The sequence below is a fragment of the Electrophorus electricus genome, chromosome 17 (genome assembly GCF_041902795.1).
Source record: "Electrophorus electricus isolate QZ-2024a chromosome 17, ASM4190279v1, whole genome shotgun sequence".
Classification (NCBI taxonomy): Eukaryota; Metazoa; Chordata; class Actinopteri; order Gymnotiformes; family Gymnotidae; genus Electrophorus; species Electrophorus electricus.
The window spans coordinates 21229547-21242340 of NC_137513.1; the positions used below are offsets into that span (position 1 = coordinate 21229547).

Here is a 12794-nt window from a genome sequence, read left to right on the forward strand (position 1 = left end):
ATGTGACAGGTACACCCCACTGTGAGAGGTACTGCCCACTTCAAGAACAAGCAGCTTTCTGCCATGTATTACAATGGGGGACAAACAGGCTTCTTCTTCTTCTCCCAGTTGCTAAACTGGCATATAATTGCTTGGTTTATGATTACAAATGTATTCAGCAGTGCCAATTAAATGTCATAACACAACTGAAAGGGACTGTTGCAGAAAATTGGCTTTCGGCAATGATGGAGGAAAGAAAAAAAACCTTCGTGTCTCTCAAACAGTGTACGCCAAAGACGGCGGCTCTCCTCCTAATTTTGCGAAGACCACGGTGCACATCACTGTGCTTGACCAGAACGACCACAGACCCGCCTTCGGGAGGGTGTACTACAGCCTGGAGGTGCCGGAGAACCAGGATTCTGTGTCCCTGTTCACCCTGAGGGCCAGGGACCTGGATGCAGGGGCCGGGGGCCTGGTACAGTACAAGATCACTGGTGAGAACTGCTGTCCTGGCGGCCGGAGTGTTTCACACTGGGCTGGCAGTTGTTTGCAAGCGCTGCCGTTTTCACGCATTTTCCGCTCATTCTGGGTTCATAAAACATGGACTGTGGGGGCTGTGAAATGAAAACTGACAGCGCCTGTCTCAAATTTTGTAATGCATTCATTAAAGGTGCCTTGTGTAATGAATAACCATTTGAAATACTATTAGGCCTAAAGCCTGGTCATTTCATGCTTGTTTTAATTCTCGTCTTTTGTAAGATGGAGACCCTTCGGGTGATTTCCACTTGGACAGGAAGTCTGGCGTGCTGTCCACCTCTAGAGCTTTGGACAGGGAGAAGAAAGGCCGGTACACCCTGAGCGTGGAGGCCCGAGATCTGGGCACCCCTGCCCTCAGCAGCTCGGTCACACTGGACATCACAGTTCTGGACCTTAACGACAACAGCCCTACGTTCGCCAGCAGCAGCTACGCGGTGGAGGTCGCCGAGGACGCCCCCGAGGGCTCTTTCATCCTGGAGGTGACCGCCACAGACCGGGACGAGGGACCCAATGGCCAGGTGCTCTATTTCCTGAGCCGAGAGTCGCGAGGCATGTTCACTGTGGACCAACACGCCGGTCGCATCATCACGGCCTCCGTTCTGGACCGGGAGAAGGCGGCGACCTACAGTTTCCAGCTGTACGCCGTAGACTCCTCCCCAGCGCATCCCCGCAACGCTTCGGTCCAGGTGACGGTGCACGTCGTTGATGTGAACGATAACGCGCCCTACTTCATCACGGACCCCCTCGTTTGCAACGTCTCCGGCAGCGGCGCGGCCAGCCGCCGGGTCCTAGCCACCATGCGCGCCGAGGACAGGGACTTCGGCGCCAATGGTTCAGTGTTCTATCGCTTCGCCAGCCCTGTCAAAGGCTTCACCATCAACTCGCTGACCGGGGACATCCAAGCCACCGAGATGCTCCACAGCCTGACCCAGGGCCAGCGGACACTGATCGTTCAGGCAATGGATCAGGGGAGCCCACCGCAGTCTTCGATCGGGGTGGTGGTGGTCTACGTTCGGGAGCAGAGCTACAGGGGGATCCGCTTTGCCCGCACCTCCAAGGACGTCAGCCTGCAGGAAAACGCGGCCAAAGGTATGCCACTGACGCTTGGGTCAGAGCTGGGTTCATCTTTGCATTTCCTGTTTAGGCTGGGGTTGAATCAAAAGAGTTGGTAATATACTCGGACCACACAGACGTGTAATATGGAGGTAATTTGGTACCTTTACCCGGTATTTTGTCATTGGCATTTTTGCCAGAGTTGTTCATCTCTCTGCTGTCATACAGCTATGTCACCAGTCTGGGACAGGACAGCAAACTGCCCTTACGTGCATACAAAAATTAAACGCACATACATATTTAAAACATAATGAATTGGTCTTTACTTTTCAGTGACTGAGAGGAATGATACAGTATATTCCCACCCTTGCAATATTTAACTGAACTGATTCATTTGATATCAGTTGTAATTCCTGAGACATCAGTGAGTCAAATCATTAAATTTGTCACATAAAGTTTTAACTCACACCAGCGCCGTGTTTTGTACGAGACGTCCAGGTGTTGTGTAACAGAGTTGATTGGTGTCGTGGTTCCTATAGGAACTGCAGTAGTGAAGATCCAGGCCCAGTACCCTGATGGCTCGCACAGTGGCATCGCTTACAGCATCTTCAGTGGCAACACGCGGCAGTCTTTCAGCATTGGCTCCGCCACAGGTCAGAATGTAGATCCAGTTTGCAAACTAAATCGACTTTTTATAAAAGTAAGTATAAGTATTTAAAAAAAACAACGTGGTCAACTATGATCAAACGGATGCTGACCGTTTCACTTAGTTGTATATCTTCTCAGGCGACATCTGGGTGGAGAGTTCCGAAGGGCTGGATTTTGAAGAGACCCCTCGACTCCGCCTAGTGGTCAAGGCTGAAACTGCATCCTCTAGCTCCTTCATGGCAGTTAACCTGATCCTGCAGGATGTCAACGACAACTTGCCACGCTTCCAGCTACACAATTACATTGCTTATGTCCGTGAGGCCCAAGGATATGATTTCCCCATCATTCAGGTGCAGTAGCCATGCTCCCAGTGTTTTCATAATGGTGGACTTTTGCAAAAGTGTGAAACCGTGGAGTGAAATACCCTATGCCCTTTAATGGAACAGTTTCAACACAGGCCAGCAGTTTACCTTTCCCTTCTGTGTTTTCATTAACCGTGATTAAAATATAGTCCCAGCAGTTCCCTGCAGCCACAAACATTTCCCTCTTTTTTCCTCCTCCAAAAAAGGAGCATTCCAAGCCCAATATTGCTCTGGGTTTCACGTTACACTGGAGCAGCTGTTGCAAATCGGCAAGTATTTTCATTCCAAATTTGGCCGGTAATTTCCTCAGGTGCTGGCGGATGACCTCGACCAGGGTCAGAACGGCCAGGTGACCTATTCCATCAGGTCGTCGTCCATGAGTGGCCTGTTCAAAGTCAACCCCCTCACAGGCAGCATCTCCACGGCCGCCATAATGGACAGAGAAATCTGGACGCAGACTAAGTATTGCTCCATATTCTCTTTCATCGAAGATCCACCCGTTATTACACCCATAAATAACCCATTCTTCTGTTTTTTTGTTTTTTTTTTTCGATTTTCATGTCTGCAGGCTGGTTGTTATGGCAACGGACAGGGGCAGCCCTCGACTGGCAGGCTCTGCCACTCTCACCGTTATCATAGTAGATCTGAACGACAACCGTCCCACTATCCCAGTCCCACGCGAAGTTCGGGTCCCTGAGAGTGAGTTGACTGCTGGGTGAACTCAGTACCACTGATGTTATCAGCGAACTCTAGGCACTCTGCACTGTGGTGGGCAAACAGCCAGGCTAATAGTGCTGAAAGATCAACTCAATTACAATTACTGCCTCTCCCTCGAAGCTCTCACTGATCACATCCTGTCAAAGGGATGTAGTATCGAATTTTCCCAGGATTGTGAAAATTAAAAACAAATACTCACGCAAGGCAGCCTAAGGGGGGGAAGCTGTAATCCTCATGTACAGCGTTGACCATTCTAATCCATATAGATAATCCAACATAGATATAGATAATCAAGATAATCCAGTTTTAAGATCTGAACATGGCTTTGTTCCCTCCAGACACACTGATCGGGACAGTGATTACCCAGGTGACCGGGAATGACGTGGACTCTGGCCCTGCCCTGTCCTACTCCCTGTACCTGGATTCTGACTCTCAAGGCAAGTTTGGAATACACCGGTATGGAGGCGGGATCTCCCTGACAGCCACACTGGACTACGAGGAGAGGACATGGTACACTGTGACCATCAAAACATCGGACTCCGTGCACCAGAGCGAGGCCAATTTAACTGTACTGGTGGAGGACGTGAATGATAACAGCCCAGCATTCACACGGGACCTTTACCAGGTGAGAGAGATTACACACAGAGATTTACGTCACCAGGCGCCCAAATAGTGATGTTTCTTTATAGGCAAATTTGATTTGATTGGATTGTTTTTCTTCACAAGGGTATTTGAACTTTAGGTAGGGATTATTTGGACAGAGTAGTTTAGCTGATTTGCCTTAGTTCTTGTAACTTGTGAACTTGTTATGACAACAAATTTTGTTTTCCCATCTTGATTCAATGCCCTTTTTTGTTGTTGTTTTGACAGTCTAGAATAAAGTGTTTGTTTGCTCCTCAGGTGACCCTTGCAGAGCACTCTCCAGCTGGTAGTTCTGTTATTACTGTGACTGCTACTGACCAGGACTCTGGGGAAAATGGCAAGGTCACGTACAGAGTTGTGTCAACGCGAGACATGTTCTACATCAACCCAAGCAATGGTAATAGTTGTTTACTTTCATAAGCCCAAACATTGCTACTGTGTTTGTGTATGTCCTTACGTCTTTGGGACTCACGGCAGAAATAGCGTTTTTTAAATTTTGCCTACTTCGGTGTGTTGTTTCCATGCAGGCACACTCTTCATCAACCAGAGGGTGGAGTTTGACTCTGACTGCCCATCCTTCCTGGTGGTGGTCGAGGCCAGCGATGGTGGAACGCCGCCGCTGACTTCTCTCGCCACAGTGCAAGTGCACATGTCTGATGTCAACGATAATGCCCCTCTGTTCCACCAAATGGAGTACAGAGCTGCACTGTCGGAGAATGAGCTCCCTGGATCCACCATCCTCACCCTGGAAGCTGCTGACAAGGACCTGTCCCGGGACAACTGTGGTTTCGACTTTGCTATCGCTAGCGGAAACATCGGCAATGCCTTCCAAATCGATAGCAGTGTAAGCTTCCATGAAGGCCATGGATTTCAAATAGCTGGAACACTGATCTTAGCGGACAGGCTTGATTTTGAAGCTGTGCCAACTTACAATCTCACTATCGTGGCCTCCGATCGAGGAATACCGCAACGAAGCTCGACCACTTCCGTCCTGATCACAATAACGGACACCAACGACAACCCGCCAGCCTTCAGCAAGGCAGAGTACAGCATTGTCCTGAGCGAAGGGACAGAAACCAGCACAGAAATACTTTGCTTGTCTGCTCTAGACCCAGATTCTGCCCCTAACGGACAGGTCCAGTATTCCATCAGCTCTGGAGATGAGAGCGAGCTCTTCTTGTTGGACCAACGGACCGGTGCGCTCCACCTGCGAAGGTCTCTGGACAGTGAGCGACAATCGTCTCACATGCTTATCGTGAAAGCTTCAGATGGGCAAGGGCTCTTTGCTCTCGCTCCTGTTACGGTTGAGGTGAAGGACGTGAATGACAATCGACCTGTTTTTCCTCTCAAAACACTGACAGCAAGCGTTCGAGAGAACCTGGCCCAGAACACACTAGTCACCACGCTGTATGCCATCGATCAAGATACAGGAGCGTTTGGCCAACTGAGATACTACATAATGGATAAGTCAGGAAGTGGCAAGGAATCATTCGTGGTAAACCAGACCTCTGGAGAGGTGCGAGCCCGCTCGAGTTTTGACTTTGAGAAGATGAACTCGTTCCACTTCGTCGCCGTGGCGATGGACGCAGGCAACTACTCCGCAACCGCCACAGTTAAGGTGTACGTGACCGGGGAAGATGAGTATGACCCCGTGTTCACCAGCTCGCATTTCTCTTTCCACGTGCCCCAGGGAGCGAAAAAAGGGCAGAACATCGGGCAAGTGCTTGCCAGCGACGAGGACGGAGGTGTGGACGGCATCGTCCTGTACAGCCTGGCTGAGAGCTCCCCTTACTTTGATGTCAACATATCCACAGGAATGGTCTCCCTGAAGTTGGATGCCAATGGCCGACATGCGAGCAGGTCTAAGAGAGACATCCGTCAGATGACTCTAAAAGTGATAGCACACAGCCCACTGGAGAGTTCTCGCGTAGGCACTGCCCAGGTTACCATTGATATCACTCACACGGCCTTTGGTCTAACTACAGACGTGAACATGCTGCTAGTTGGTGTCATAGCCACTTCCTTGGCAGTTATAATGGTCTTGATCATAGTGGCTGCAGTGCTGTTCTTCTTGCGCTCTCGTAGGAAGAAGTACCAAGAGGCTCATCGTAGAATTGTGACCTCTGGTACAGTACTAGAGACTCTGGATGAAGCAAAAGTCCACAGAAGTGAAAAACTCTATCACCAAACTCTTCCTGGATATGCGGCAGTCCAGGGCGGGGGAGGAGGTGGACCCTACACTCGAGGGGGGTCGCTGGACCCCTCTCACTCCAGTGGACGTGGTTCGGCTGACGCAGAGGCGGCGGAGGATGACGAAATCCGCATGATTAATGAATATCCACGGGTCTCCAGCATTTCATCCTCCATACAGGAGCACATAGCTGCCCGAGGGCCTGATTCCGGGATCCAGCAAGATGCCGACCAGCTTTCCGACATCTCTGGTGAGCCTGGTATGGATGCACACCAGTGGTTTAAAGGAAAAAAGATAGGAAGCATAGGTGGAACTCTGCTGGCAGGCCAGACCCCAATGTATCGGGATGAGGGTGGCGGATATCTAGGGGTAGGAAGAGGGCTTAACATTTCACAGCCGAAAGACTACACTTTCCCAGAGGATGGGAAACCCATAGTGGCTGGCTCTCTCACAGCTATTGTGGCCAGTGATGAGGAACTGAGAGGTAGCTACAACTGGGACTACCTCCTAAACTGGTGCCCACAGTTCCAGCCGTTGGCTAACGTCTTTACTGAAATTGCCCGGCTGAAAGACGAGAACGCCCCAGTTAACCCACGCCGGCCATTTCAGCCCAAGGCAAAGATGGATCCCAAGCTCAGAATTGACCCCCCTCCTTTAATCACGTCTGTAGCCCATCCTGGGGCCAAAACTGTCCTTCCAAAACCTGCGGTAGGACGAACTCTTCCCCAACTGTCCTTGAAACGATCTCCCATTAGCCATGATGGCTCTTCAGTAGCCATGTCGCCAAGTTTCTCACCATCCCTGTCCCCATTGGCTGCATGTTCCCCAGCCATCTCCCCGTTTGGGATAAGCCAGGGCCCATCTGCTCCTAGTACCAGCACAACTGAACACTCCCTAGAGCACAGTGAAGAGGCCGAGCTTCGGATTTAACCCCTTTAAAGCCTTGCACTGCTCTAAAAGCGTCCCGCCTGACTCAGGACCCTGTGCATGACAATGTGGTCATGATGTCATGTGAAATGTCATGTTGCCTCACTGCTGGCCAGAGAGTTGAGGATGCAACGTTACCATGCTGACTACAGATCATGTTACCATGCTGAAGCCAGAATGGCTTCTCAAACACTCTCTCCATGAAAATAGCAAGTGACATGTTTAATTGCCCACATTTGCACATTCTACAGAGAGCTAAGTTTGATGTCAATATTTTGTAAGAGGAGGACACTTTTGTATTATATATTTTTGTACTTGTGTTTGTGGTCTTTGAACTAGAAAATGGCATTACTTATGTCAAAAGTTGTCATAACCTCTGAAACTTATACATTTTTATTTGTATATATGTGAGTGTAATAGTAAGTTTGTTCTAGTTCATCTAGTTTACATGTGCCATTCTAAAGTGTTCTAACAGTGTTCACAATGAAGCTCTTACTTCGTTCATCAGTATTATAAATAACTTTTGATTGTTTTGACAATATTTATAAAAAACTGGTTGTGTTTACTGGTTGTCCATATATAACATACTATGAAATATTTTGTCGTTAAAAAAAACCTTAACAGCGCTCACAGGTATCTTTTAACATGCTGCTCTTTGCTCATCTAATAGGCACACGTGGCTTACCAGGCTAACGGAAGCACAAAGCAGCTTATAAATACATGAGTACACTGATACTTTCAAATCTTTGCATTTTAGCAAAGACTGCGGTTTTCATCCCAGACATTCTTTCCCAGACATCCATGGTGAGCGTTTGAGCTCAGTGCATCAAGCTGGGGATCGGAGGCGAGGCTCCATCATGGTGAACTCTTGCAGGAGACACGCTGAACAACAGCACTTGTACTCCATTTCTGTATTCGTGAGCCATCAGTTAAATTCCTGCCTCTGCCAATAGCGGTAATCGTGGGTGGGACATAATCGGCCAATGCCAGGTGGCCTGTTGATATACGCGTTAAATAGGCAGACCTTTATCTCAGTCTCCAATTGTTAAGAAAACTTGAGTAACAAGGAGCCATTGAGGATTCCACAGTCAGTACATTAAAATGAAAACTTTGACTTCTGTCCTTTCTCATGGCTACCTGTTGCAGCACACTGATCAATTTTACTTTGCATGTCGTTCATGTGATAATGTGCATTGCACTTGTAAACAGTGCAAACAAGTGTATTGCTTTAGAATTACTTGTTTGCAGTTGAAGTGAGGTGCCATTTCTGAGTACGCCAGAACGATACACCAGTTCCGTATAACCTTGAGACTTTGTGAAAAAACTAACTGGATGTTGGTGCGCAGAAAACACTGTGGTCCTGTATTCAAATCAAATTACAACGGTTATCCTTCATCATGAGCTACATGAAATAGCAATCACCCGTATCATTGCCTAATGAGGATATATCAACTTTCCTCATGGCTTTAGTCTTTGCCAGATTTATACAACAGCCTCCTGAAGATTTGTGATGATTCCTTCCATTTGTTCAAGTGCAGTTTTGATTTTAACAGCTCTTTCTGTGTTTACTTCCTGGAGGATTCGGATATATGGACAAATGCTGCTCAGACTGATGTCGAGGAGACTTCACACATTTTACAGAATCTGTCTGCCCAGTGACACGAATGTACTGCATTCCCTTTTTGTCTTTTCTTCCTTGATGTTTGTGAATGTTTGTTGCCAAAGCGTCTTACACATACTTCCTGCCTTTTTCAGTGGAAAATATATCACAGTGACCCGTATGCTAAATGTTGTCATGTGAGCAGTATTAACAGTGTGTTGGAACACAAGATTGCCTTTTATTTCAGATGCCTGCAACCTGTGGATCGCTTGCCATGTTTTGTTTTGTTTTTCTTTCATTGGCTTGCTTTTGACATGATGTTTCTCTGTTTTTACAGGCTGCAAAGGTTCATAGGTACAATTGTACATATGCCGTATGTATACGCATTTACTGTCCACTGAAGATTTTCCATTAAATACATTTTGTGTTTGGTTTTCAATAAGCTCGAGTCTTTTAGGACACTCTCCCTGACTAACAGTGTTATAGATCAGCTTGTTCGGTAGTACCAGTGTTTCCGCCCGAGAACGTTTGTGTATATTTGTGTATGACAGCATGTGCTCTGCTCTTGTGCCGGTACTGCATTGGTGTAGGTGGCCCATAGATAGGCCCGTAACAAGTAACGTCTGAATCCAATCGACTGTGAAGTTCAGGATCCGCAATATCTATGCTGTATCTGAGGAAAATAAATGTATACTTGTTTACGTTCCGTTGAATTGTATTCACTGTAAAGTTCACCATAAAAGTTCATGTTCTGCTGCCCTTTGAATAGTATTGATGTCTAGGATGGAGCTTGTCATTTGTCCAGTCTTTTTACGTAATAGTCCAAAGGTCATTTGATGGCAGTTGTTTGTAAATGTCCTTTGTAAATGTTAACCAGGTCTCACTGAACATTTCATTACAATTATTTCCAGCCATACCCTAACCCTTATGGACCAGAGTACATTTGTACTGTATTTGGTAAAGTGCCTGATTAAAATATTATCCGTAATTTTAAGTAACATCCAGTTGATCTGTTTATTACAACTTGATTCTTTATTCATGAGAGCTGTTGCTGATTAAAAAGAACAGCATAAAGTATATGAAGCTACAGGTTTGTTTGTTTGTTTGTTTGTTTATTTTGTTAAAAAAAAAATTTTTTTAAACCTTCACAGGACTCCCAAGTTTGGTATGTGTGACTATTATCTCAACAGATTTACCTCATACAGATGTACCTTATAGAGTTGGTTGATGTTAATGTTCGCTATACGAGACTGTTTTGCTTTTGAATTGAATCAGGGCCTCATTTGAACCGGAAGGCAAAAGCCTAGCATATCTAATCCATTCTAATGGTCTAAAACGGCAGGAGGCATCTGACCTTTGAAGCCGCTCGTGGAAGATGGGTAAGTGGTTAAGCCTGCGAATGAACCCGAGTGTCAGCGGTGAGCGGTGCAGCCAAACGAAACATGAAATGGATTCAAGATGGAGCTTCAACATGGTTGACAAACTGATGCAGATTTATAGTGTGTGTCAAAAAAATTAAAAAAGAAAACAAAACAAAAAAAAACAAAACAAACAAACATTCCCCAAAGAAGCACACATACCCTGCATGAGCTGTCTGATATTTGTAGCCTGGGTTTGATGGTGGAGGCAACAAGAAAAGAATACCAGTTTTAGATAATGACATATTTCCAGTTTCTTGAACCAAATGTATGTAGGTCTACACATCTGTCCTTCTAACTGTCCTCTCAAAACCTGCATAGGAAGTGTTAAGTGGGAAGGACCTTCGGTACAGTGCTCCAGAGAAGATGAGAGAGAGAGCGGGTTGATTTAGCTGCTTGCTTTGGATGTTGTCGTTACTTCTCCAAGCAGGCAAAGAAAGCTTTAAATCAGAGGTGTCTTAAGCCGTGGAAAACAGGACGTTGGATGCGATTAGTGTATGAGTCATGGGCAGGGACAGTCATTTGTGTAATTTGATATTGGTCCCAGCACCCCTATAGTGGCGTTGCGTTGACGATGCATGAAGCCAAAGGTATCTGGAATTAAATTGGTGACACCACCGTTGTATTGTTGCACCAGGTTACACCACTACATAGTAACAACGGATGTATACACTATGAGCTGAGGCCATTTTGGGCTGAAGTGGTAATGAAGCATGAATTTATAAGTGTAAATTATGCCACAGCCATGGAACTTAATATGAAGTGCAATTCCAAAAACAGAGATGAGTTATAGAATGGCAAGCAGCAAATATTATATTACTGCATTTTGACACAAAATGAAATGTAACCCAATATGTATCCAGGCTGTGTTTCCCCCCACGTTCGCATCTTCAGGCTAGAAGGTCAGGTGAGGGGAGACACTTAAATGAGTCCCACACTAGCATGACATCATCCGCTGGCGCGAACGTTTCCAGCGCGATGAGACGAAGCTGGAGTCGCGCGAGGACGCGGCACCGAAACAGCGCGAGTTGCATGCGTTCGCGTCAAACGCTGTCCACGGCATGGGAGGTGTGGATGACAAAGTACTGGCTGTAGCCACATTTCTTTCCCATCATGACCTTATTTAGCTTCCAGTGTGATTTTGCGTTCTTGCCACACATCTGCAAACACGCTGGAGTGTTTGTGAGCTCGAGACATATGGTTCTAACATCAGCAGGAGAGAGCGACTGAATGCAGGATAACAGTTTTTTTTTGTTTTTGTTTCATTGATCTCCATCGCTGAAATGGTCCCCCTTTGCAAAATAAATAAATAAATAAATTAAAAAGCTGTCAAAACATTAAAATTATGCAGCATGTCAGGCCAGATTTCTGTCGGTCACGATTATCAGATACTGTTCTAATTGAGCGCATTATCAAACTCAAACATGTTTTTAAATGAATAAATCTAGAAATGCAATGAAAGACTTTTCTCATTTAGTTTAACAAGCTCGGTCATCTGCAGTAATATCAAACCCAAAGGAAACTACTCGCTCGTGCGCTGGGAGACTTGTGTTGGTGACAGTGGAAAACAAGCTGATATGTTAGCATGCTTTGAAGGCCTCGCAGACGTCTTGTGGCTAGTCATAATAAAGAGTTCTAAAAAGGCCATGTTTTGCTCAGCCAATCCAGAGAGCTCTTGTGCCCCCCCTTCCTGACTGGGACTGGCATGGTCTTGAGAATATAATGACAATAACGACTGGGGAAGGTAATAGCTTTTGCAGAACAAGGCTGCTCGTTTTATGTCTCCTATTGGAAGAGACGGTTTCATAAAGATTCAGCCTGAGCTCAGCCGTCCCAAAAGAGACGACGTTCCTAATCAACGAGTGGCCGGTAACATTCTTCAAAGACCCAATTCCCGTCTCGCAAACCGGGTCTTGGGCGCTTTGGTTCTAAAGGATATAGGGAGGATCTGGCATCCACAGAGCGCAGTTCGACGTTGGAGCACTCCCCGGGAGTCTCAGCTGATGTCTGAGAACATGTGCGCATGAATTATCTGAAATTGTCTGAAAGCCCCTTGTACCTGCAGCCCGAGCTATCAGCACCCACGGGGGTTCTTCATGAGGAGTTGCTGGCACTCTGGAAACGTGGAGGCCTCCTCCTCTGCCCCAGTAAACCCTGCAGAGGGACTTCTGTTTTTCCTTTTTTGTGCGGTCCCTGTTTTTTTGTTTTGTTTTTTTTGTTTGTTTGTTTTTTGGTTTTTTTCCCCCGCCTCGCTCTTCAAGGTCTTGTCAGGCTACTTGCGTGACTAGAATGAGTGGAAAAAAGTGAGTCTTCAAACCCCACTGGCACGCGATCCCTGATCTATTTTCGAAGCATGCTCTGTTTTTTTCCTCAACGTAAGATACACACGCACAGGGGAAAAAAAAAACCGTGAGAGAAAAGCACCAGTGGTGGGGTGGATGGGGATCTGGTTCTCATTTTGAGCCGCCCTGCCGCCTTGTTTTGGCCTGCCAGGGAGAGCAACACTGCGGTGGGGAAAGGAGGGTGGCCAAAGCTGGGGAGGTAAGCAACCGCGGCCCGGGCTCCGGGCTCGCTGCTTAGCCCCTGTCACTTAGCAACCACCCGCAGGCTGGTTCTCATTAGCACTGCCAGCTGCGTGCGTTTCAGGCTTCCACACTCGTCTGTATTGTTTCGCTCCGCTTGCCTTTCCGGGCCTCTCTCGCCGTCCAGCAGGACGAGAC

General features: G+C 46.9%; 1 protein-coding gene across 2 annotated transcripts in view; it reads left to right on the forward strand.

Moving 5' to 3' along the window:
- The window catches only part of dchs1a (dachsous cadherin-related 1a), an 85010-nt gene extending 75653 nt beyond the window's left edge, over positions 1-9357 (forward strand). For both annotated transcript variants that reach the window (XM_027017956.3, XM_081700097.1), the window contains 9 exons: positions 264-473; positions 739-1605; positions 2109-2222; positions 2356-2567; positions 2890-3041; positions 3148-3278; positions 3635-3921; positions 4197-4335; positions 4466-9357. In XM_027017956.3, coding sequence (XP_026873757.3) covers positions 264-473; positions 739-1605; positions 2109-2222; positions 2356-2567; positions 2890-3041; positions 3148-3278; positions 3635-3921; positions 4197-4335; positions 4466-7059 — 4706 coding nt within the window. In that variant the 3' untranslated portion in view covers positions 7060-9357. The remainder of the gene's footprint in view (positions 1-263; positions 474-738; positions 1606-2108; positions 2223-2355; positions 2568-2889; positions 3042-3147; positions 3279-3634; positions 3922-4196; positions 4336-4465) is intronic.
- The last annotated feature ends 3437 nt before the right edge of the window (positions 9358-12794 follow it).